The following is a 24969-nucleotide window of genomic DNA, read 5'->3' as shown; positions in this document are numbered from 1 at the left end:
TTCGGGGTAGAGGGTAAGAGGTGGAAGGGGTAGAAGGGGTGTGTAGGGGTGATACAGGGTGATACGGAGTGGAAGAGGGTGGTAGGGGGAGAGGGTAGGGGCGGTAGAGGTGGTGGTGGTGGTAGAGGGGGTAGGGAGTGAAAGGGGTGGAAGGGGTGGTAGGGGTGGTGGTGGTGGTAGAGGGGGTAGAGGGTAAGGGGTGGAAGGGGTGGTAAAGGGGGGGTAGGGAGTGGTTGGGGGGGGTGGTGGTGGTGGTAGAGGGGGTAGAGGGTAAGGGGTGGAAGGGGTGGTAAAGGGGGGGTAGGGAGTGGTTGGGGGGGAGGGTGGAAGTGGTAGAGGGGGCTGCGCAAGCAGAAAAGCGAGCGTAAGCGAGCATTTGATGCTTGTTATTAATAATATTCAAAATATATATGATTTGTTGGGGGGTCCCGCGGGTTGGTCGGCCCCTTCTACCAGCAGTGCGCTGGTGGTGATTGAGCTCTTTTGCCCCAGTAGCCTACAGATTTTAATTTAATATTACAGACTCAGGTTCAAGTAACGCCCCCATCGTTTATTGGTCGGTTCTAATCGGCCAATCATGCTGCTCCCTTAACTTTCCAACACCAAGATTTTAAGGTTTAAACCAAACTGACTCGTCCCGCCCGACTCGATGATTCTTCAAGTTCGAGCTTCTTTTGTTGATTGAAGACCCGAAGCAAGAATCACCACTGCTAAGCCACTGTCCGGCGGCGTTGTCCATTTTACTCTGTACAAAATGCCTGTTGTCCATCTGTTAGACTATGTAGCTGGCAACATTCGGTCCCTAGTCAACGCCATTGAAAAGGTTGGATATCAAGTTGAATGGGTAAAATCGCCAGAAGATGTGCAGAATGCTGAGGTCAGTAGAGCAATCGCCAGGCCCAGGGCGTGGAAGAGTTCACTGACATGCCTATGCCTGTAGAAACTTATTTTGCCCGGTGTTGGGCACTTTGGGCATTGTTTAACGCAGCTCTCAAATGGAGGATATCTTGAGCCAATAAGAAAGCACATCGCCTCGGGCAAGCCTTTTATGGGCATCTGTGTTGGCATGCAAGTTCTCTGCGAAGGTTCTGAAGAAGACCCGACTGTTCATGGTCTGGGGTTGATACCTATCCGCCTGGCAAGATTTGATTCCACCAGTAAAAGTGTTCCTCATATAGGATGGAATTCAGCCAAATGCTCCAGCAAATCCCCAGGGAAATACACCAGTCTCTACGGCCTTCATCCACAGGACAAATATTACTATGTTCATTCATACGCGGCTCCTTACGATGAGAAGGCGCTTGCCGGTCACGGATGGACGGTTGCGACTGCAACTTACGGGGACGAAACGTTTATTGGTGCCATTGGCCGGGATAATATCTTCGCGACACAGTTCCACCCAGAAAAAAGTGGTAAATCTGGCCTCCGCTCGTTGGAGTTTTTCTTGAATGGACAAAGCATTCAAATTTTGGATTCCCCTCCATCCCCAACAAGTGCTAGTGGTCTAACAAGACGAGTTATTGCGTGTTTGGACGTTCGTACGAACGATGATGGTGACTTAGTAGTTACTAAAGGGGATCAATATGATGTCCGCGAGAAGAGTGGCCACCAAAGTGGAGGACAAGTTAGGAATTTAGGAAAGCCTGTTGAAATGGCGAAACGATACTACGAACAGGGAGCCGACGAGGTAACTTTTTTAAATATTACTTCTTTCCGAAATTGCCCTGTTGTAGACGTCCCAATGCTGGAGATTGTGAGGCAAACATCAGAAACAGTTTTCGTGCCGTTGACAATCGGCGGCGGCATTAGGGACACCATTGACTCCGACGGCTCTACGATCTGCGCCTTGGATATTGCGAAGCTGTATTTCAAGTCCGGGGCCGATAAAGTTAGCATTGGATCTGATGCAGTTATCGCTGCAGAAAAGTACTATGAGAATAACCGCACCCTCAGCGGCGGCACCGCAATTGAGACCATATCGAAGGCGTACGGCAACCAAGCTGTAGTGGTCAGTGTTGACCCGAAGCGAATTTACGTTAATCGGCCGGAAGACACAACACATCGAACAATCAAAACAAAATATCCGAATAACGCCGGCCGAGAATTCTGCTGGTACCAATGCACCATAAAAGGTGGAAGAGAAGGCCGAGATATTGACGTTTACCAGCTTATTAAGGCAGTAGAGGCCATGGGGGCAGGAGAAATCCTTCTTAATTGCATTGATAAGGATGGGACCAACAGCGGCTTTGATATTGAGCTCATCAATGATGTCAAATCCTTTACCACAATTCCGGTTATTGCTTCCAGTGGTGCCGGTAACCCCAGTCATTTCGAGGAAGTTTTTAGGCAAACTACCACCGACGCTGCTCTAGGTGCAGGCATGGTACGTGCTGTTGAATATTTTGAATATCCTCGCGAGTATCTACTGACTTGGAAACTAGTTCCATCGGAATGAATACACTGTGAAGGACGTAAAAAGTTATTTGTCCTCTAAGGGACTTCTAGTCCGGGTCTGAAAGGTAGTCATGAGTGGTTATGCGAAGAATAATTATCAGAACAGGAAATGACGGTTTGCCGCTATATCGATACAATTCAAAAAAAGCAATCAATTCATACCTATAGATTTTAGACGGAATTCAAACGATATCTACATTCGTAATGCAAAGATTAATTCCAACAGAAATATTTTACCTGATCCAAAGACTCCAATACGCTTTAGCTCCAACGCTATTATTACCCACGGGGGGGAGATTGAATCCATCACCAGCGCATCACATGATCTGGTCGAAAATCTCCCCTTGCTGACTAATAGACAAAAATTCCTTCTTCCATCGCGCCAACTCTGGAACTTCGCCTTCTCAACGTCAACTCGCCTTTCTCTTCTTTCAACATCTTGCCACAATTCTGTTCACTATCCCACCCACTCCTTGCGGGCTCCTTGATTCATTTTCCATTGTCCTACCGACTTCTTGTGACTGAGTATCTCCTTTCGACTTGCAGATGTACAGTAATCCGTTCGGGTAGACATCCTTCACCCCACCGTCATCAGCGGACCTACCTACCTACCTGTCTTTATTGACGATACCCAAGTTGCCGTCTCTCTTTTCACATCTCATTTACGATTTTCGAAAAGTGCACTCGAGGGGGCATCTTCCTACAGACTCAGAAACATCGGTTGGATTGTAACAGGTATTGGGATCCGGCTGGTTTAAAATTTATTATCGTTATTGTGTTGCTAGGGTGTTAAAAAACAGCTTTGAAGGATTTTACTGTCCTTCCCCTTTCTTCGCAGTCCGAATACCTGTTTTATGTACAAACCCGTTTCTTCATTATTGTTTGGGGGTATCTCAAATCCACGTTTGTTCCCTCTTCTTTTTAACGCAAGAAAATCTTATCATATCGATACAAAACATAATCCAGTTGAGGTTATTCCAGTCTCGCTCTGACATCCCCAACTTTGCCACTCTCCTTACTCAATAAATCGATCGTCAAAAGGACTTTATAATCAGTTCACATTTGCGGTGTGGTTGGCAAAACTGAATCGAGTCGGGACGTTGCATTATTGCTATCATTGTTTAGACACTTCCTACCTTGATCTCAGTTCCCTAATCCAAAAAGATATTGTCCATTGTTAACTCCTCCCATCAATTACCATGACTTCTTCTGTTCATTTCAAGTTCAAATCTCAGAAGGAACCCTCGAGGGTGACCTTTGACGGCACGGGTATATCGGTTTTTGAACTGAAAAGAGAAATCATCAATCAAAATCGACTAGGCGATGGAAGTGATTTTGAACTTGCAATTTATAACGAAGATACAAACGAAGGTGAGTAAGGGGTCGTATATCCTAGCTAGCACTTCACGTTGCAGACCTAACTCGTTTCCCATAGAATACGACGATGACACAACGATTATCCCACGATCCACCTCTGTAATCGCCCGCAGGCTTCCTGCCGCAAGGCCCGGGAAGGGCGGGGCGGCACGCTATGTCTCTGGTAAAATGCCAGTGAACGCGCGTAGTTCCTCCAGGATTGAACCCCCTACATCCAACCGAACTGTCAGCGGTGGAGGTGCTATTATAAACAATATTCCTGATTTGAATGCTGCGCAATCCGAAGATGAAAAGATCAAAGCTTTGTTTAGCTTGCAGGAAACACAATGGAAAGAACAACAAAACGAAATGGCCAAGTAGGTCATGCCACAGTCATCATGTATTTATTAGTTCCTTGACAATGAACCTGCTAACAAAATACTACCAACAGTGCTACTCCAGTTCCATTTAATCGAAGCAGGGGAAAACCTGTCAATGTCCCTGATCATCCTCCACCTCCAGGTTATTTATGCTACCGTTGCCGAGAAAAAGGTACGTCGTTATCAGCGGCTATAGGGGATCTAGTAACAGGCTAACATATTCTTAGGTCATTGGATACAAGCATGTCCCACCAATAATGACCCCAAATTTGACGGTCGTTATCGAGTCAAACGATCGACGGGAATACCCCGCTCGCTCCAGAAACAGGTTGAAAAGCCTGATTCCTTGGCATTGGATGGGTCAAACGAAGATTCGAAGCTTTCTGGTGTAATGGTAAATGCGGATGGCGACTTCGTGGTTGCTCAGCCAGATAAGGCATCATGGGAATTATACCAGGAAAAAGCCAAAGCTTCTGCTGCAGCGGCAGCTGAATTTGCCGCAGCTGAAGGGAGCAGGGAGATACAGGCGCGTGGTTTACAGTGTCCAATTGATAAACGATTGTTACTAGAGCCAACGAAAACGCCATGCTGCAAAAAAACTTATTGCAATGATTGTATCACAAATGCATTGATCGAAAGTGATTTCGTTTGCCCTAATTGTTCTACGGAAGGCGTATTACTAGACAATCTAACAGTGGACCAAGAAGCTGTGGGTAAACTAAAGGATTATCAAAAGGAGAAGGCCGAGAAAAAAGAGAAGGAGAGAGAGCAATCAGTTAGCGAAAAATCCACCGTATCTCCTCCAAGAGTTGTTTCGGAACCCGCCAACCAAAAATACGTGTCTACTTCTTCCCCCAAACTACCAACACAGCCTAGTCCGACATGTTTGAAAAAGCGACCGGTAGGAGAAGGGGACGAAAATGCAAGTGGGCAGGATGTTGTTGCCACTGCACCAGCAATGAAAAAGCAGAAATCAAACGACGGCCAGCCTCATGTCAACAGCCATCATAACCAAAAAGGAGAAATCCATAACGGATTTTCTCCCTCGCCGTTCCATCAGCAACTACCCTTCGGAAATTTTAATTCTCCATCTCCCCAACACTTCCAAATGACCGGGTTTCCTCAACAGAACGTGATGCCAATGCCGGGGTTTATTGGCAATGTAGATAGCTCTACGCCCATGCTAAACGGATATGCGCAAGGCGAAAATGGGTGGAATCAGATGGCGAGTAATAATATGAACTTTGGTATGCCAAACGGACCATATACGAATAGCTTTAGCCAGCCAATGATGCCATTTGGTGGATATGGGCCAAGCAATTTCGGCCCTGGCCCAGGCGGGATGATGCCCATGAGCATGAATTTCATGAACCAACCTCCCAGTCATCTCCCACAACGACCGCCCTTCCAACAAAACATAGGCATGGCACCCTTCTCGAACCAGCAACGAACCAGTTTCGGACGACCATTCGCGAAGGAAGAAGACAATGCGTATCTACGACAGCCAGTCAACCCGCATCGACACCAAGCGAGGCAGAAACGAATCAGGCCGAGTGACTATCGTGAGCTGTAGGGATACGAATAGGAAGGGGCATAAAGAGCTACCAATGAATGACACATCATCACCATGGTATTGTTTTATTTCCAAATTTATTAGACTTTTTAGCGTGGAGTTTGTCGCATATGGGAACTCAAACCTATGAAGGTTGAGAAATTCGTGGACCAAGGAGAATCGGTGATCGTTCGAGGTTCAATGGAGTAGTTCTAAGTCCTTAAGAGGATTGATGTAAAGTTCACTTTACAGAAGTCTCCTGCAGTACTTCTGCTTTTCCCTAACTTATATGTAATCTAAGTTTTCGATTTTATTTTATTCGTAGTGGCGAATAGTTAATAAATTTTATGTTACATAACTCATCTCAGAACATCCGGGCAAATTAGCAATCAGGTCGACTGCAACTGTATCCCCCAGTATTTTCTCAGAGTCTACCAACTTCGCCAATCCAGATCAAGCTTTGGAGCAATTCGTAAGACGCCGTAGTGTAGTGGTGCATTGGCTGACCGGGCTAAAACTTAACTCCTTCGGTGAATATATGTGTAAAAGGAAGAGAGTAACGAGTCAGTAAAGTTTGTTCTATTGATAATATAGACTGCGTTGCTAAAATTTAACACATGTACGAAATCCTGTGACATGGCCAAATATCAACGCTCCTGACGCCTCTCTTCCAGCTCATCAGCAAGGAATTGAGCATCACGCTTCCCGCGGTCGACGTCGATTAGTAACATCAGCGGTAATGGGATGAGAATTAGGATGGCCAAGAAGCCAAACGCAGGTCGAATTTCTCCGTATCTATCAGTTATCATCCCGACAATCGCAGGACCGAATATGCTCGACCCCTTATCGGTGATGGCATACAATGCATAAAAGGATGCTTCGAACCCCGGGGGTATCAACTCTCCGAAAAAGCTGCGACAGTAGGATGACAACCCGCCCATTACAAGGCCATAAACAGCTCCTAGCATGTACATTTCCCATGGCTTCTGAAGCCCAAACACGCCTAGCCGTTTGATTGGTGGAAGGAAGCCGAGGAGCCCGTAAAAAGGGATGAACTCAAAAACACAAATGCAAGCAATGATGGTCTGTGAGGCGCGCCAGTTTAGTCGACGCGACAGATAGTTCCAAAAAAAAGCCCCACACACCCCCGAGATCATTGCTATTACATTGATCAAGCCAAGGGCAGCAAGCTTCATATCCAATTGTGTTTTGGCAAATAGCACAGCTGTGCCGCTCACCGTGGCAATGCCATCAGAAAGAAGAAACCACACTGCTAGGAAGATAAGAACGTCCTTGAGATGGCGGGCTTGAAGAGCTGTGCGCCCAAGGGACTTCCATGCGAACGCTATGTAACTAAGCCATGGCCACATTTTGTTGTCTCTGGCAGAAGTAGGGAGAGGTGGGCCGGGACGAGGACGGAGCCACATAGCAGCTGGGACTGTAAAAAGCAACCACCACAATCCAATTCCGAACAGAGCCAATCGTAGGGAGAAGGTCGTCGAGCCTGTGGCTACAATGATGAGGATGGACATGATTTGCAGAATAACAGCCCCAATGTAACCAATACCAATCCCATTGGAAGAGATCCTTGTCGACAGCTGGAGCTCTTCTGACATTCTTGGAGATTTGAGCTGAGAGCCATCAATGGGCATGGTAGTATCACGCTGAAGTAGTGGTGATGTGGACGACATACTGCTGGGCCGTTGACTCTGGCTGGATCTAGGCTCGCTGGACGTATTGGAAGGTTGCACATCATCGTCAATCAAAGGACTGCCCGGGGTAGATTGAATGGCGGGGTGATGGCGAACAAGCAAAGGCAGAAATGAATTGAGTAATACAAATGAGGCACCAAAGCAAGTATTTGCTACAATTGCAAGCAATGCGCCGAGCAAATAAACTTGCGGAACAACGCCCAGAAAGAGCATGGTTGACACTGCCCCCAAGAAAGCAAAAACCAAGAGTAATGTCTTGCGGTAGACGCCGTGATCCGCTGCCCCTGACATGGAGATTATAAGCAGTGACTGTATTAATACACTCACTGAAAATGTGTACATCGCAAAACTAGCCGTGTTTATTTCCATTCCCAGGAAATATACGACACACTGGCTAGTTTTGGGAGAACTTGGACGGCTCGGAGAAGAGGCAGCCGAAGTGAACAGGTCGGATGTCACTCTCCAACTTGCACTGCATGGCGTAGTTTTGTCAGAAAGGAGAACTCCTCGATCCCTAGCCATTTGCTCCAGGGTGATAGGAAGAAAGGATCCTGTTTGCAAATTTAGCACTTCATTAGTTCTCTGTCAGAAAGTGATAAGTTGCATGGTTCACAGAAAATACGAAGATCTCTCTCTCACTCTCACTCTTTTTTTTTAACTATCCTCTAATTTCCTCTGCAAACACTCACTTCACTTCCCGCTGTAAACATGTCCATAGCTGCTAAAACAATAAAAAGAGACGGGTTGGAATAACTCACCCATAGCACAAACTGTAAATACCTCAGCGGCCCAGCCGTAACAGTACCACCCTGCCAGCTCCTTCTTGCTCGTGGGCCGAGTATCATCCCCGGGGTACTTATGACCGATCAGTTCATCTGAATCCATTATTGAATGAATATGAAACACACCTCAGCCTGCACCTCGGAACAGGCGACGAGATGATGAAGAAAGAAGGAATAATTGCTCAGTTTGTGATCATAAAGTGCCACAAGCTCCGTGCAAACAATGCAAACATTGCTCACAGTTGGTAGTTAGTTCACATTTGGTTGAATAACTCCACCACCAGACGGGGTGGTATGCGGTCGGCGTTGGGGTCAAAATGCTCGTATGATCGAGGGCTGTTCGATGGATCTATCGGTGGTTTCTTATTCGAAAAATTGAACGAGTTCGTGGTGGAGCGGTTGAATACAGGTGACTAGAATGGCTGGCTCTATGGCCTGTATGATTAATCTGATGATAGTGATAGATGTAGTAGAGGTAGTAAGAGAGGGGTAGAGGTAGTGAAAGTGGTAGAAGGGGGCTATGGAGTGGTAGAGTAGAGTAGAGGCAAAGCAATTGCTTGGACAATGCCACTGAGCGGGTGCTGTCACATTACAGCGTTTTTTGCTTGGATTTTTTTTGTTTCTCAGACTGAATAAAATAATTGTAAATATGATATTGATATTGTTGGAGGTTAAGAGTTCCTTGAACACGGCTTCTGTTTCGGCCATGGTGCATTCTTTGTTTATTCTGGCATAAGTTACTGGACCTCGCTCTTAGCATCTTCAAGCATTTTTGATAGATGGCTCGAACCCTGGTGATGTCGTCGCGGCCGTTGCGTATTGCGTCGCATATAGTCTAGTGCATTCCCAAGGCACTTTCCAATCGACTTAAAGTGTTCCATGTCGTCTATCCTGTCGTTCATGGCTGTGATAAAAGTGCTAGGCAGGGAGGTAGTCAGGGAGGTAGTGACAGCCCTTTGAGGCTGTCTCAACACTTTAGGATGTATAGCAAGCAGCCTCTTCGAGTTGGGTGGCATAGGCATAATCTGTACTCCGTAGGTCTAAATTTCTTCACGCCGTTTTCCTCGAATAACTGAATTCAGCGGCCACACTAAAAAAATTCTATTAGACAAGCAAATACAAAACAATGACTGAAGTGGGAAATGATTAGGCTTTTCTACGGTTTTTACACTGCCACATTATGCTATTACAGTACAAGAATCTCCTCCTTCGGGCGGGTATTTGCACATCAGGATGCTGGTATGTATAAGTGGAAACCCTTGCTGTCTGCAGAGCTGCTCTACAGTCGCAATAATAACAAGTTTTGGTTTTAGTTCCTGTCAATTTACTAGACTATAACTCAAAAACTTGACCAAATGTTTGATGTTCATCCAACCTCCTTTCCTCTATCTGCTGCATCTTTGCCCGAACAAAATCCTCCATCTGGTCCTGCTCATCTTGTGTTAAACAGGAAAGCCGATCGCCAAGAGAGCTCAAAGGCCCAAAGTATTGTTCGTCAAGAAATGTCCAATAGATCTCATCAAACATGAAGCTATTCCTGGCTGCAAGACAAAACCAAAAGAGCCCATCTTTGATAGAGAGCGCCATCCTTTCTGAAAGACGCTGTGATTCCTTTAGACTACCTTGATGAATCTGTTCGTCTTCATGGACACGGAGCTCCTTAAGAAATAGTTCAAGGCGAGGGCGGTATCGATCCATGAAATTGTCCAGGTCCCAAGCCTCAGGGCTTTCAAATAGGAGCCACCATGGAGCACTGTATGTAAATTCAGCAGGCGCAACATATGTATACTCCCAGTCAATGACACCAGTAACCCTCAAATCAGACTCCGTGACAAGGACATTCGATGGGCGCAAATCATCACAGTAGAGGTGGTATCGGCCATGCTGTACTGGGACCTGTTGTGCTATTTGACGGAAAAGACAGCGAGCCACATATTTCTTCCGGCAGTCGTCCTCATTGGTGATGGCATCATTGCGTTGGTATTTGAGGTGTAGAAACTGTTGCTCTGCTAATTGCTGGAAATACTTGGAGGCGCTTTCAAAGGTGTGATTGTAATCAACAAATTCATTGAGAGGGAAATTTCCAACTCGTATAAGCTCATTCATTTTGAGTGTCAGAGGCCGCTTTGCAACACTCCACCCCCCAGAGTTGTATTTCAATCCTCCAATGTATTTGAATACCGGCTTGGAGAGCTCTAGCACAATGTGAGCCATTCCAGAGTAGGCAATCTTCAAATCCGACTCAGAGACATCCGGATTCAAGCTTGGCGCCAACATAGAGGGATCTCGTAGGCGTTTTGAAAGCAAAGTGCCCTCAATAACTGTTGTAATGATATAAGGACCGCCACTCCATTGTCCTGCGCCAAGGACAGTTGGGACCGGGATAGATGTGAATCGAGCAATAAAGGCCATCACTGAGGTCTCGTCGCTAGTTTTTTCACAGCGGAAGCGGCTTCGGCCCAGGATGGGAAATCTAACAAGAGCATTGAAACCGTCTTCAAAGGTGACAGTACAGCACATATTGAATGCGCCAGTTGTGAAATCTGAAGCTCTGGTTGCTCGAAAACCACGATGAAGCTTGGAGGCAAGCTCGAGAGGCAAGGCTGGGGATTGTTTGAGAAGATAGTTCAACCAGGCAGCATATAGACTTTGCGACTTCTTCTCCGCCAACTTATCCCAGTGCATCGTGAAGGCAAGTATTCCGTTGTCACAAGGGAATCTCGTGGATGTGGTAATTTTGGTCTACTACTCGCGGGAATTGTCTAGCAGATGTTGGACCGAGTGGAATGGTGAACTGAATACAAAGAAGGTGAGTCTTAATAAAGAACCCCAGAAATAAGCGGGAGCACTTATCCTGTACTCAATGCGCACAAGATACAACTGCTCGAGAAAACCCCTTTCGAAAGATGGGTTGGGGTGAGCAAGCCATTGTTTGGCGCCAAGTGAATTGCCGCTGTGTTCCAGCACCTTGTCGCTAGCCAACACAACCTGTCACATAAAGATTTACCGCCATGAGCCCCTCAGAAGTGCTTATTATATATTGGGCATTCTTTCCTCCAGGCAGCTTCTACAGCGTATCATCGAACCTAACATCACAAGTTTTACCAGTCTCCTACATTGTCACTTCACGTTTGCCCCCAGACGCTAGTGCCAGAACCTTATGAGTGACAAGCCTAGCAAATCCGGTGCCGAGACTCCCGCGGCCGGCGGCGATTGATAAAGCCAAGAAAGCTCGCGATACCCTGGGTTCCATCTACTCGTTTTATGCAGCCAACCGCGATTCGCTTGAAAGAGTTCCATCCTTCATGAGCGACTCCAGCAGGGACCTCCCAATCATCTTCCAAACCGACCCAGTTCCAACAGCAGAAGAGACAGAACAGTTGAAGAAGAACCTCTCTGATCTCATCAAAACACAAGAGATTTTCAACCAAATCCCAGATCAGCAACGGCAGTTGATGGTCGAGGCAGCCAATGCCAGCACAATCAAGCGCGCCGAAAACCGTGCCGCGAAAAATTAAAGACCCGGATTAGCGGTGGAGAAAAGGGGGAGTTGTCTTTTGTTCGGCTCTGCATTTCGCTTAGGACATGCAGAGTGTCAATGATATGAGTTGTTAGAGTTTTGCTGCGGATATTCCGTTATTATGAGGCTCATCAGAGCGGCCAATTTGATTGTATTGCAAGCTTCTGCGAACTCATTGATAAGTGAAACCGGGCTTCATTCACTCCAGGATCTCTTTAATAGTAAGATCAGCGTGCGGAAAATGGCCTTTTGCACTTCCTTCTCTTGATTCAACAACATTACAATCATTCAAGAAAATTATCAAATTCTTGATCAGCTCTCAACTTAGTAAAAAATTCTTCAATAGAATTCAAGTGCGTGGTACGGTGGTAGATAGAAACAGCAACTTTACTTCTGTAATAAAACACATTTGCTCAATCTGTATAGAGTAATGAAGAAAAGAACTATCTAACTGACTTTAACTCAGATTATTTTTCATCATATTACAAAACTTTTTCTTTAAAAGAAAAACACTCTGTAATAATTGCTGAAACTTTGCAAAAGACTCTATATCTGAAAGACTTTATTTCAAGCAGAAAAAAAAAAAAGGAAATTCTCAGCTATTTAAATCTTTAAAATTTAATTATTATTATTATTATTCTTTTTCAATTATAAATGTATATACTTTAATAGCTGAATAATTAATATAGTCACTCAGTAGTATTTTAATATAAGAAATCAGAGTATGTGAGTTTAAAATCTATAAAGAATAAATTAAATTCAGAACTTAAGTACTTTAATATAAGTCTACACTAAATAGATCAGTATAATATATAGGTCTTATAATATAAAAGTGAAAAACATTAGAGAAGAAAAGAAAGAGAAAGTGCAGAAATCAGTGATTAAAGTGAATATTTATACATATATATAGTAAAGCTTCAGAGCAGAAGAATAGAAATTTCATGAGTTTTTCAGCTGAGAATCAGTGACTGAAAATTGAAGCTTTCAGTGAAATCTATGAAGTGTAATAAATAGTCTATATAATTGATTAGATGCAGTCTGTTATATTAGTCTCTTCTTTTCAGAAGTAATATAAAGTTATAAGTATATAATTCTTATCAGTCAAGAGCTGCTGTCTTAGATAATACAGAGCTTAAAGTTCAGATCAGATAATTATAACTGACTTATTTTATAAGATATTATCAGTTATAGCTGTAGAGTCTCTTATCAAGAATATCTTTAATCTCTTATTCAAGTTTATTATCTTTTTCTATAATCTCTGACAGCTGTCAGTTAGAAGTTAGTTAAGAAGAGAACAGATCAGTGACAGTATAATAGAGTAAGCTTATATAAAAGATATTATAAATCTCTAATAATATGTTAAAATAGTAGTTATAACTATCTAGAACTTCTATTACTTTATACTTTATATAACAGTAATTCAGTATATGAGATAAGTATATAATTTATATATTTCTAAGATTTAATTATATCAGATCTTCTATCTTATATTACTTAGTAAGATCTTAGTGAATATTAATTCAGTTCTCTTAATCTTATTTAGTATTTATTATAAAGACTTCTGCTCAGTCACAGACATCTCAGAGCTTTATTACTATATTATTAGTAATCTGAATCAGACTGTGAGAGTTTAATATAAACTATGTAATCTCTAAAAGATTAAACACTTTCATATAATAATTATATATAAGAAAGAACAGACTTATATTTGCAATATACACTGCATATCTATTTAAAAATAGAAATATAAGAATAGTGCGATCTCCGAGTTATATGAATGATATTGATCTAGTCTACAGCTCAAAAACTATCAAAGAGAATTTGAAAGTAATTGAAGAAGCTGCAAAGGAAATCTTTGTTAGAGCAGATATTAATCAAATTCAATTTGATATGAATAAAACTGAGTTAATTCACTTCTTTTCAAGATTCAATGAGAAAGAACTATCTCTAACTCTTTTAAATAGAGAGATTAAACTCAGTGTAAATATCAAATAATTAGAAGTATGATTAAACTCCAAGTTGAATTTTAAATATCACATTCAACAAAGAACTGTCAAGGCAGAAAGACTATTGAATAACATAATCAGACTATCAAATACAGAGAGAGGTCTATTCTTCCAGGCTATGAGACAGTTATATATAGTCTGTATTACATCAGTAGCTGATTATGAAGTTCAAGTTTGATGAAATAATTAAGAGAATTTCACTGAACTCTTTCAAAGTCTGTAAAACAGAGTCTTGAGAAGAATTCTGAGAGCATTCAAATCATCTTCTATTAAAGTAATGAAAATTGAAGCTTCAATTCCTTCTTCTGCTATTAGATTTGAAAAGGTCTGTATAAACTATGCTCTGAGAGTTGTAAAGATGAGCTTAAATCATATAATCAGAGAAAGAGTCTCTTCTTCATTTTCATCAATTAACTCTGAAAATGAACTGAATTGAAATAGATTTCTTGATTGAAATGAAAATAATTCTTCAAAGAAAATGTCTTCTCAACTGTACAGACTATACTCTCTAATTAAAAATCAATTTTCTTCTTTAAATATTGAAAAAGTTGATCATGAGAAGTTATCTCTCTGAAGAGAAAAGCTTGAATCTCTTATAGACTTATAAATAAGTGAACTATTAAAAGAGAAAGAATATGAACAGCATTCAAAGAGAATTTCTATAATTAATATAAAAGACTCTATTCTGATTTATTCAGATGACTTAAAAAATGAGAACTTAAATAGATTAGATGCAGGCATTGCTTATACTGAAGATAATATCAATTTTATCTCAGATTTCTGAAATCTAGACTCTGAATGTGAAGTCTTTGATACTGAACTATTTACAATAGTGAAAGCTTTCAAACTCATTGAAATAAAATCTTATAAAAGAGGAAATTATTTAAAAGAGACATGAATATTCTCTGATAGTCAAGCTGCTTTAAAAAGACTTAGAAATAGTCAGATTTATAATGATTAAATGAATCTTGAACTGATCTTAAACTCTATTTTGAAAATTCAAAAGAGAAGAATATCAAAGCTGATAATTCATCTGCACTAAGTTCCTGCTCATATGAATATTCATGATAATGAATTGACTGATTCAGCTGTAAAAAAGAGTGCAGAATTAAGCAGATCTATTCAAAAAATTATGTTCTGATCTTTTATAAAGAGAAAAATAAAAGAATCTTGTTTAGATAAGTGAAATAAAAGCTGACAGAAATAAAAGAAGAGTATACATTATTCAAGATTTGAAACAAAACCTAAGTAGAAATCTTGTTTAATTAAATATAAAAAGAAAATATTCTCATCTATAATACAGCTGAAACTAGAACATGGCTATTTCAAATCTTATATATAAAGATTTAATGATAGATTTGACTCAATAGAATGCTCATTCTGCAACATAAATGAGAATTCTGAGTATATTATAATACACTGTGTATTATACAATAGTCTCAGAGTCAGATTGAAAGAGAAGTATAATCTAAATCAATTAAATATGAGATTCTTATTCTCAACTGAGACAGGAATTAAATACTTAATAGACTTTCTATCAGAAACTCAAGCAGCTATAAGAAAATGGCTAAATTCAGAATTATCTGAATATGAAGAGAAGGAAATCAATCAGATATAGTCTGTTAAAACAGCTATATACTTATAAGAATAAGTGCTCGCAGGCGATTATTCGGGTGTTTGCAGCTTGGCGTGATATGTACTGTTAACTACTAGAAGTATTCACAGTAGAAAGATAAAATGTAGAAATCAAATGTATAATAGCATTCAAGCTGAGTTATGAATAGTATTTATGAACTTCAGTCTATATAGTTATATGTAGTCAAGGGCTGCTAGCTCTATTAATTATACAAGAGATAGAAATAGAGATAAAGAATCTGTGAGAAGTGAGATTTCTTATATATTTCTCTCTCTCTAAGACTTCATCTGCAAAGCCTTTCACTGAGTGACTTCATAGAATCAGCTCAGCACTGCAGTGATACTCACTAAAAATTCTTCACATCTATAAAAAATCTTAGTAAGAAAAAATCCCTTATTACTGTGAAGAAAAAAGAGTCTGTCACTCAGTTTCTTATTCTATAAGATTCTTTATGATCTACAGATTATTCTCTGACTATTATACAGATTCATCTCACATCTTTTATATAGAAGAGTTTCAGTTAACTCTCAATTATTTTCATGAGATTCTTATGTGATTATCACACAGATTCTGTTGAGAGTCCCGTGATTGATCGGCTCTTCTATCAGCAGTGCGCTGGTGATGATTGAGCTCTTTTGCCTCAGTAGCCTATAGATTCATCTCACAGATGAATCACTCTCTGTGAGATTATTCTTATCAAAGAGAAATATTCATAAGTTGATCTTTTACTCATTCTTATAAATCATTGTTCTTTAACACTGTAGAATTGTGAGGAATTTTCCATTCTTTCATCAACTCTGTAGAATTATAGAATTAAGATATTCACAGTCTGTAATCACTCTTATAGTTACATAGAAAGATTCAGATCTGTGATTCATAATTACTCTTATTTACTAGAGTAATCTGACTATTTTATAAAATCACTCACAGTGTAAGCAAACCTCTCTAGAGTAGTATAAATATCTCAGATCTGTCTGTGAAATCTCATCTTCTTTTCTCTTTTTCTGTAACAGCTTTCATTCTCATAAACTGTGAGTATTCTCATTCATTCATGAAGTATTTTCACTCAGATGATAGAGAGAGAGTGTTTCTGACAATGTCTGTATATTGATTTAAGAACTTCTCAAGAATAAAAATTTCTTTTTTAAATTTCAATATCTTTACAAATAATGTCTGACTGTTACTGAGCTTCTTGTGAGTGTCTCTGTAACTTCTCTGATCACTTTTTATCAGCTGATGAAGCAGAGATGCTGCTGCTCATAACTGTGTCTTCATTTCTCTCAGTCTCATCACTGCATTCAATCTTCAGGTCAGCAGCTCATCTCATCTCTTTTTCAGACCAGTCTCTGACTTCAAGCAGTGCAGTCTCTCTCTTTGCTGTAAGTCTTCTTACAAGTAGTTTCTTACAGATTCTAGCTAACAGTTCTTACAAAGCTCTCAGTGTTGTCAGTGTCTTCTGCAGTTCTGCAGGTCTATGATCACCTCTTCTCTATCTGCACAATCTCTGACCAGGCATATGCAAATATGTCTAGGTTTTTCATCAATGATTCTCACACTGCAGCACATTTTCACAATCTCATTGTCAATGAGAGATGAGTCTTCAGGTACCTGCAAAATCCAGGTAATCAAGGCAATGTGAATGTCATGAATTTGTGATGAGAGTTAGTCTGAGCAGATGAGTTCTCTCTCTGTGTCTCAATTATTTCCAGGCTGAATACTTCAGCATAACTGAGAGAGCAGATACAGCTTCATAAGAAATATCTGATTATATACACAGATGATCAGTCTTCAAGACTCTGCTGCAACTGTGTGTACTCTGATGTTCAGCTTCTTTGAAGTCTGTGCATTTCTGACAATCTTTGTATTAAATGCAACAATTATCTGTACTACAGATGTAATACTCTCTGCTTCTTTGAAGAAGAAAATTGATAGTTATAAGGGAATTGAGTGTCACAGATGTTGATAATATGAGTGTGAGTTTTCTTTATTTTTTCTTTATTAATCTCTAAATTATATTCATGACTCTGTTTGTTTTCTTATTTTTTAACTTTAATAAGAATATAATTTCTTCTTTTCTTATATACACTGCAGACTGTTCATTTCAGTAGAAACTTATCATCTTATAGACTAGAGTTTATAAATAACAGTGTTAATATCTTTATTACAATCAGATTCTTAGTGAATTATTATTATTATTATTATTCTTCAATTATAGATGTATGCAGTCAGAGACTATGACATCTACCTGAGAACTTTAGTTCTCAGGGTTTTTTCTATGTCTGTAAAGTTAACTATTATACATTCATCAATTTCAGATATGCAAAATCAGAAAATTTCAGCTCAGAATACAAAAACTGTTTACAAATTGCAGTGTTTTAACATCATCTCATACTTTGAAATCATTTGACAATATCATGACAAAGGAAAAGAGAACACAGTCTTAAAGATAGACATATTAAATAGATAGACAGAAAGAAATTGAAAGGAAAAGATAAAATAAAGAAAGACTGTAATAAAACAAATTATTAAAAGATAGTATATAGCTGTTTTAACAGACTATATCTTGATTGATTTCCTCCTCTTCATATTCAGATAATTCTGAATTTAGTCATTTTCTTGTAGCTGCTTGAGTTTCTGATAGAAAGTCTATTAAGTATTTAATTCCTGTCTCAGTTGAGAATAAGAATCTCATATTTAATTGATTTAGATCATACTTCTCTTTCAATCTGGCTCTGAGACTATTGTATAATGCACAGTGCATTACAATATACTCAGAATTCTCATTTATATTATAGAATGAGCATTCTATTGAGTCAAATCTATCATCAAATCTTTATATATAAGATTTGAAATAGTCATGTTCTAGTTTCAGCTGTATTATAGATAAGAATATTTTCTTTTTACATTTAATTGAATAAGATTTTCACTTAGACTTTATTTCAAATCTTGAATAATGTATACTCTTCTTTTGTTTCTGTCAGCTTTCATTTCACTTGTATAAATAAGATTCTTTTATTTTTCTCTTTATAAAAGATCAGGACACAATTTTTTGAATAGATCTGCTTAATTCTACACTCTTTTTTACAGCTGAATCAGTCAATTCATTGCTATGAATATTCATATAAGCAGAAACTCAGTGTAGATGAATAATCAGCTTTAATATTCTTCTCTTTTGAATTTTCAAAACAGAGTTTAAGATTAGTTCAAGATTCATTTGATTATTATGAATCTGACTATTTCTAAGTCTTTTTAAAGCAGCTTAACTATCAGAGAATATTCATATCTCTTTCAAACAATTTTCTCTTCTATGAGATTTTATTTCAATGAGTTTGAAAGCTTTCACTATTATAAATAGTTCAGTATCAAAGACTTCACATTCAGAGCCTATATTTCAGAAATCTGAGATAAAATTGATATTATCTTCCGTATAAGCAATGTCTGTATCTAATCTATTTCAAGTTCTCATTTTTTGAGTCATCTGAATAAATCAGAATAGAGTCTTTTTATATTAATTGTAGAAATTCTCTTTGAATACTGTTCATATTCTTTTCTCTTTTGATAGTTCACTTATTTATATATCTATAATAGATTCAAGCTTTTTCTCTTTCAAAGAGATACTTCTCATGATCAACTTTTTTCAACATTTTAAAGAAGAAAAATGAATTTTTATTCAAAGAGTATAATCTGTACAGTTAAGAAGACATTTTCTTTAAAGAATTATTTCCATTCAGTCAAGAAATCTATTCTAATTCAGTTCATTTTCAGAGTTAATTGATGAAAATGAAGAAGAGACTCTTTCTCTGATTATATAATTTAAGCTCATCTTTACAACTCTCAGAGTATAGTTCATACAGATCTTTTAAAATCTAATAGCAGAAGAAGGAATTAAAGCTTCAATTTTCATTGCTTTAATAGAAGATGATTTGAATGCTTTCAGAATTCTTCTCAAGACTCTGTTTTACAGACTTTGAAAGAGTTCAGTAAAATTCTCTTGATTATTTCATCAAACTTGAACTTCATAATCAGCTACTGATGTAATACAGGCTATATATAACTGTCTTATAGTCTGGAAGAATAGACCTCTCTCTGTATTTAATAGTCTGATTATGTTATTCAATAGTCTTTCTGTCTTGACAGTTCTTTGTTGAATGTGATATTTAAAATTCAACTTGGAGTTTAATCATACTTCTAATCATTTAATATTTACACTGGGTTTAATCTCTCTATTTAAAAGAGTTAAAGATAGTTCTTTCTCATTGAATCTAGAAAAGATATGAATTAACTCAGTTTTATTCATATCAAATTGAATTTAATTGATATCTGCTCTAATAAAGATTTTCTTTACAGCTTCTTCAATTACTTTCAAATTCTCTTTGATAGTTTTTGAGCTGTAGACTAGATCAATATTATTCATATAACTCAGAGATCACACTATTCTCATATTTCTATTTTTAAATAGATATGCAGTATATATTATAAATAAAATGAGTGAGATTGAAGATCTCTGTGATACTTCTATTTTTATCTCAGTCTTATCTTATTTTATTTTATCAAAGAAGAGTTGTATACTTCTTTTAGATATAAAACAGTTAACTCATTTTATTAGAGAAAGTGACAGTTTTAATATCTTCAATGTCTGAATTAACTTTGACTTTGAAACATGATCAAATGCTTCTTTTATATCAATAAAAACTGCAGTTGAGATCAGATTCTCATACTTTGCTATTTAAATATCATGAACAACTGAGAGAACAGTGTCAATTACAGAACACTGTTTTCTATCTCTCATTTATTCACTGAATAAAAGAGAATCATCTATAGAGCTTATAAAAGATAGTTAAGTAGCTATTATCTTTTCTAAAACCTTTTCTAGACAGTTCAATAGAGATATTACTCTATATGACTTAGAAATTGAAGTTTTTCTATTAGGTTTTGCAAGAATCACTTCAGTGACTTCTCTTCAGTATTCAAAATGATATTCATTTTTCAAGAGATTGAAAAAGAGCTCAAAATATTCATTCTTTAAGTAGGAATATGTATTCTGAATAATTAAGTGATTAATTGAATCAGAATCTGCAGCAGTTTTAACAGAACTTGAGAAGATAGCTGACTCTAATTCATCTTGTGTAAGATCAGGTCATTCTCAGTCATTTTTATCAATGTAGTTGAGAAGTGATATATTCTCTTTCTCTGAATCTGAATCTGAATCTGAATCTGAATCTGATGAGTTCTGAAAGAGAATTCTCATAAAAGCTTGACATTTTTTCTCAAAAGAGTTTGCTGTATATGATTCATTCTGAAACTCATATTCTAAGACTGGAAGTTTTGCTACACTTCTTGTTTTAGTATAGTTAAAAGCTTTAAAAACTTTCTTTTCTTATGCTTCTTTAAGAAATTTATTCCAGCAGTCTGTTTTAGCTCTTTTAATATCTGAAAAATATTCATTTCTGACAGCTTTGAACTCTTCATCAGATATTACATTATTCTTTCAATCTCTTCTAGCAGTAGCTAATTCTTTTATTTTAGATGAGATATTCTCATTTCATCAAGGTTTTGAATACTCAGAAGATTTTCTCTTTAAAATATTATCTTTAACACTTGTTAGAATAATAGATGTAATAAGCTTCACTCTATTCTCAAGTATTTCATTTGAGATATCTTGATCAGAATTTCAATATAGCTCATTCTATCTCTCAGATTTTAACAGTTTTATGCTTTCTTCAACTGCTTTTCAATCAGCTTTTTCAAAGTTATACTAATTAGAGAGAAGAGAATTTTCACTCATTTGTTTTTCACTCAGTTCAATATTAAATTAAATAATCTCATGATCTGATTCTGATGTCTCATTTGAATTAATAAATCAGTTTACAAGTCTTCTTTTCATTAGATTTTATAATATGAAGATTAGATCTATAATAGACTTCTGTTTCATATCTTTTCTAAAGAATGTTTATTGATCAGACTTATTAATCAAATCTATTGAATGCTTAAAGATTCATTTAATCAGATTATCAGCTCTTACTGCTCTCTTGCATTCTGAATTTCATCAGAGATGATGTGTATTGAAGTCTTCTGCAATTATAGAGTTTCTTGATGAAGTTATGTTCAGAAATTCTCTATTAATTATTCAGATATTGTTATATTTCTTCAATGACTTTTCATTATAGATATTTATGAGCTGTATAGTATCAAACTCATTTTCTTTATCTATAATATCACTCATCAGAATATCAGAGTCAGACATGATATTAAATCTTAGATTAAATTGATAACTTAATCTCTTTCTTTCATAGATTACTACTCTTGACTTTATCTCAGACTTTTGAGATAAAAAACAGTAGTAGCTTGAGTGAGAAATGACATATTTTTGCTCAGCATCAAAATTTGACTTCTGAAGTAGTATAAAATCAACTTTTTATTCAAATGCAATTTGAAGACAAGAATAAATGCAATTTGAGTTTCTATTCACATTATTTTGAATAAATGTGATTTTTGAAGAGTTTTTAAACTTTTTTTGTTATTTTTATTGTATATTCATACTAAAAGAGAGTAGAGTAGAATCTAATCACTATCATCAGATAGTAGGTTATAACTGTTCTGAAAAATAGAAATCTCAACTGCTTGCATTATATCTAGTTTATTATCAGAGTCATTTCTCAATTCTCTAATCTTAATAGAAGTTTGAGAATTCAAATTCTGTTTACATTTCACTGGAGAATTGAAGTTTGAAGACTTAGATAATTGAGAGTTTCTTCTTTTTAAGCTTGCAGTTGTGAGTTTACTGGCTTGACTATTCTCTTCAGTTCTAGATTTACTCTGAGCTTCATCTTTTCTTCAGTTCTTTTGAGTTCTTGGAGTAAACATACATTCTTTTGAGCTAGATATATATTTTTCTTTATAATTAGAGCATTTAAGCAGAGTGTGTTGACATATTTCATCTCTTTTTGAGTATGTTTCATATTTATGCTCACTAGTTTTATGATCTCTGACACAGAATGCACATTTTGAGTCTCTGAAACAGAAGATTGCAAAGTGTTCATATCTTTGACAGTTTGAACACTGTGTTTAAGCTTTGAGATTCATTCTTGAGTCTTTGTATTCATGAACTCTCATTTTCAAATCTGCTACTCTTACTTCAGAGATCTTTGACTGTTTCATTGTCTTTATATATACTAGAACAGAGACATTTCTTCTGCTTTGTCTGAACTTAATTGAATTTAGTCATACAGGCTTCTTTCTCAGTTGAATAGAGTTGTATTCTTCTAATTCATTTTTGAGAAGTAGCATTCCTTCTTCACAGTTAAAAATTTCAACTGAAATATCATGAAGAATAAATTTGTCTCACTTTTTATCTCTCTCAGATAGAATTGTTGTAGGAGTATAGTTAAACTTCAAGTTGAATTTTAAATATCACATTCAACAAAGAACTGTCAAGGCAGAAAGACTATTGAACAACATAATCAGACTATCAAATACAGAGAGAGGTCTATCCTTCCAGGCTATGAGACAGTTATATATAGCCTGTATTACATCAGTAGCTGATTATGAAGTTCAAGTTTGATGAAATAATCAAGGGAATTTCACTGAACTCTTTCAAAGTCTGTAAAACAGAGCCTTGAGAAGAATTCTGAGAGCATTCAAATCATCTTCTATTAAAGCAATGGAAATTGAAGCTTCAATTCCTTCTTCTGCTATTAGATTTGAAAAGGCCTGTATGAACTATACTCTGAGAGTTGTAAAGATGAGCTCAAATTATATAATCAGAGAAAGAGTCTCTTCTTCATTTCCATTAATTAACTCTGGAAATGAACTGGATTGAAATAGATTTCTTGATTGAAATGAAAATAATTCTTCAAAGAAAATGCCTTCTCAACTGTACAGACTATACTCTCTGATTAAAAATCAATTTTCTTCTTTAAATATTGAAAAAGTTGATTATGAGAAGTTATCTCTCTGAAGAGAAAAGCTTGAATCTCTTATAGACTTACAAATAAGTGAACTATTAAAAGAGAAAGAATATGAACAGCATTTAAAGAGAATTTCTACAATCAATATAAAAGACTCTATTCTGGTTTATTCAGATGGCTCAAAAAATGAGAACTTGAATAGATTAGATGCAGGCATTGCTTATACTGAAGATAATATTAATTTTATCTCAGATTTCTGAAATCTAGGCTCTGAATGTGAAGTCTTTGATGCTGAACTATTTGTAATAGTGAAAGCTTTCAAACTCATTGAAATAAAATCTTATAAAAGAGGAAATTGTTTGAAAGAGACATGAATATTCTCTGATAGTCAAGCTGCTTTAAAAAGACTTAGAAATAGTCAGATTCATAATGATCAAATGAATCTTGAACTGATCTTAAACTCTGTTTTGAAAATTCAAAAGAGAAGAATATCAAAGCTAATAATTCATCTGCACTGGGTTCCTGCTCACATGAATATTCATGGTAATGAATTAGCTGATTCAGCTGCAAAAAAGAGTGCAGAATTAAGCAGATCTATTCAAAAAATTATGTCCTGGTCTTTTATAAAGAGAAAAATAAAAGAATCTTGTTTAGACAAGTGGAATGAAAGCTGGCAGAAACAAAAGAAGAGTATACATTATTCAAGATTTGAAACAAAACCCAAGTGGAAATCTTGTTTAATTAAATGTAAAAAGAAAATATTCTCATCTATAATACAGCTGAAACTAGGACATGGCTATTTCAAATCTTATATACAAAGATTTGATGATAGATTTGACTCAATAGAATGCTCATTCTGCAATACAAATGAGAATTCTGAGTATATTATAATGCACTGTGTATTATACAATAGTCTCAGAGCCAGATTGAAAGAGAAGTATGATCTAAATCAATTAAATATGAGATTCTTATTCTCAACTGAGACAGGAATTAAATACTTAATAGACTTTCTATCAGAAACTCAAGCAGCTACAAGAAAATGGCTAAATTCAGAATTATCTGAGTATGAAGAGGAGGAAATTAATCAGATATAGTCTGTTAAAACAGCTATATACTCTCTTTTAATAATTTGTTTTGTTATAGTCTCTCTTTACTTTATCTTTTTCTTTATCTTTTTCTTTCAATTTCTTTCTATCTATTTATTTAATGTGTCTATCTTTGAGACTGTGTTCTTTTTCTCTTTTCTTTTGTCATGATATTGTCAAATGATTTCAAAGTATCAAAAGATGTTAAAACACTGCAATTTGTAAACAGTTTTTGTATTCTGAGCTGGAATTTTCTGATTTTGCATATCTGAAATTGATGAATGTATAATAGTTAACTTTACAGACATAGAAAAAACCCTGAGAACTAAAGTTCTCAGGTAGATGTCATAGTCTCTGACTGCATACATCTATAATTGAAGAATAATAATAATAATATAGAATTGTTGTGTTTAACAAAGATTCTACTGCTGATTTTCAGAGATTCTTATTCTGAATAAGAAATTCAGCACTGAATTCAGGCATTGTAGTCAGAATGATGAAGTTTTCAAAGAAGAATGACTCAATTGAAGCTATAACTGGTTTTTGAACTTCAATATCAGTCATTAACTGAGAAAAGAA

The 24969-nt window shown here is 37.0% G+C and overlaps 6 protein-coding genes across 6 annotated transcripts; 3 read left to right on the top strand and 3 right to left on the bottom strand.

Moving 5' to 3' along the window:
• Window positions 1-754: 754 nt before the first annotated feature.
• Window positions 755-2516, top strand: BDCG_09493 (imidazole glycerol phosphate synthase hisHF; the record flags this gene model as incomplete). The annotated part of the gene is made up of 3 exons (XM_045425283.1): window positions 755-877; window positions 941-2383; window positions 2442-2516. The coding sequence occupies 3 exons, from the start codon at window positions 755-757 to the stop codon at window positions 2514-2516; spliced, it is 1641 nt and encodes a 546-aa protein (XP_045273816.1).
• A 1137-nt stretch (window positions 2517-3653) lies between these two features.
• BDCG_09492 (zinc knuckle domain-containing protein) lies at window positions 3654-5763 on the top strand (the record flags this gene model as incomplete). Its single annotated transcript, XM_045425282.1, has 4 exons — window positions 3654-3825; window positions 3890-4187; window positions 4262-4362; window positions 4418-5763. The coding sequence occupies 4 exons, from the start codon at window positions 3654-3656 to the stop codon at window positions 5761-5763; spliced, it is 1917 nt and encodes a 638-aa protein (XP_045273815.1).
• On the bottom strand, window positions 4733-8691 carry BDCG_09491 (autophagy-like protein 22-2). Its single transcript, XM_045425281.1, has 2 exons — window positions 8213-8691; window positions 4733-8005 (listed from the first exon to the last, which is right to left on the bottom strand). Exons 1-2 carry the CDS (start codon window positions 8337-8339, stop codon window positions 6390-6392), a joined length of 1743 nt encoding a protein of 580 aa, XP_045273814.1. The 5' UTR covers window positions 8340-8691; the 3' UTR covers window positions 4733-6389.
• Window positions 8692-8973: 282 nt separating this feature from the next.
• BDCG_18002 (uncharacterized protein) lies at window positions 8974-9258 on the bottom strand (the record flags this gene model as incomplete). The annotated part of the gene is made up of 1 exon (XM_045427037.1): window positions 8974-9258. One exon carries the CDS (start codon window positions 9256-9258, stop codon window positions 8974-8976), a length of 285 nt encoding a protein of 94 aa, XP_045282966.1.
• Window positions 9259-9568: 310 nt separating this feature from the next.
• Window positions 9569-10921, bottom strand: BDCG_18001 (uncharacterized protein; the record flags this gene model as incomplete). Its single annotated transcript, XM_045427036.1, has 1 exon — window positions 9569-10921. The coding sequence occupies one exon, from the start codon at window positions 10919-10921 to the stop codon at window positions 9569-9571; it is 1353 nt and encodes a 450-aa protein (XP_045282965.1).
• A 221-nt stretch (window positions 10922-11142) lies between these two features.
• On the top strand, window positions 11143-11754 carry BDCG_09489 (uncharacterized protein; the record flags this gene model as incomplete). Its single annotated transcript, XM_045425280.1, has 2 exons — window positions 11143-11152; window positions 11414-11754. The coding sequence occupies 2 exons, from the start codon at window positions 11143-11145 to the stop codon at window positions 11752-11754; spliced, it is 351 nt and encodes a 116-aa protein (XP_045273813.1).
• Window positions 11755-24969: the final 13215 nt, after the last annotated feature.

Source organism: Blastomyces dermatitidis (assembly GCF_000003525.1).
Source record: "Blastomyces dermatitidis ER-3 genomic scaffold supercont1.16, whole genome shotgun sequence".
Classification (NCBI taxonomy): domain Eukaryota; kingdom Fungi; phylum Ascomycota; class Eurotiomycetes; order Onygenales; family Ajellomycetaceae; genus Blastomyces; species Blastomyces dermatitidis.
This window is presented reverse-complemented; position numbering and strand designations above follow the sequence as displayed.

Bases quoted from the DNA above. Each gene is read 5' to 3' on its own strand.
- BDCG_09491 (XM_045425281.1), bottom strand. From the start codon at position 8,339: ATGGATTCAGATGAACTGATCGGTCATAAGTACCCCGGGGATGATACT. The intron at 8,006-8,212 runs GTGAGTTATTCC...ATTTGCAAACAG, and splicing joins ATTTACAGTTTGTGCTATGG to GATCCTTTCTTCCTATCACC.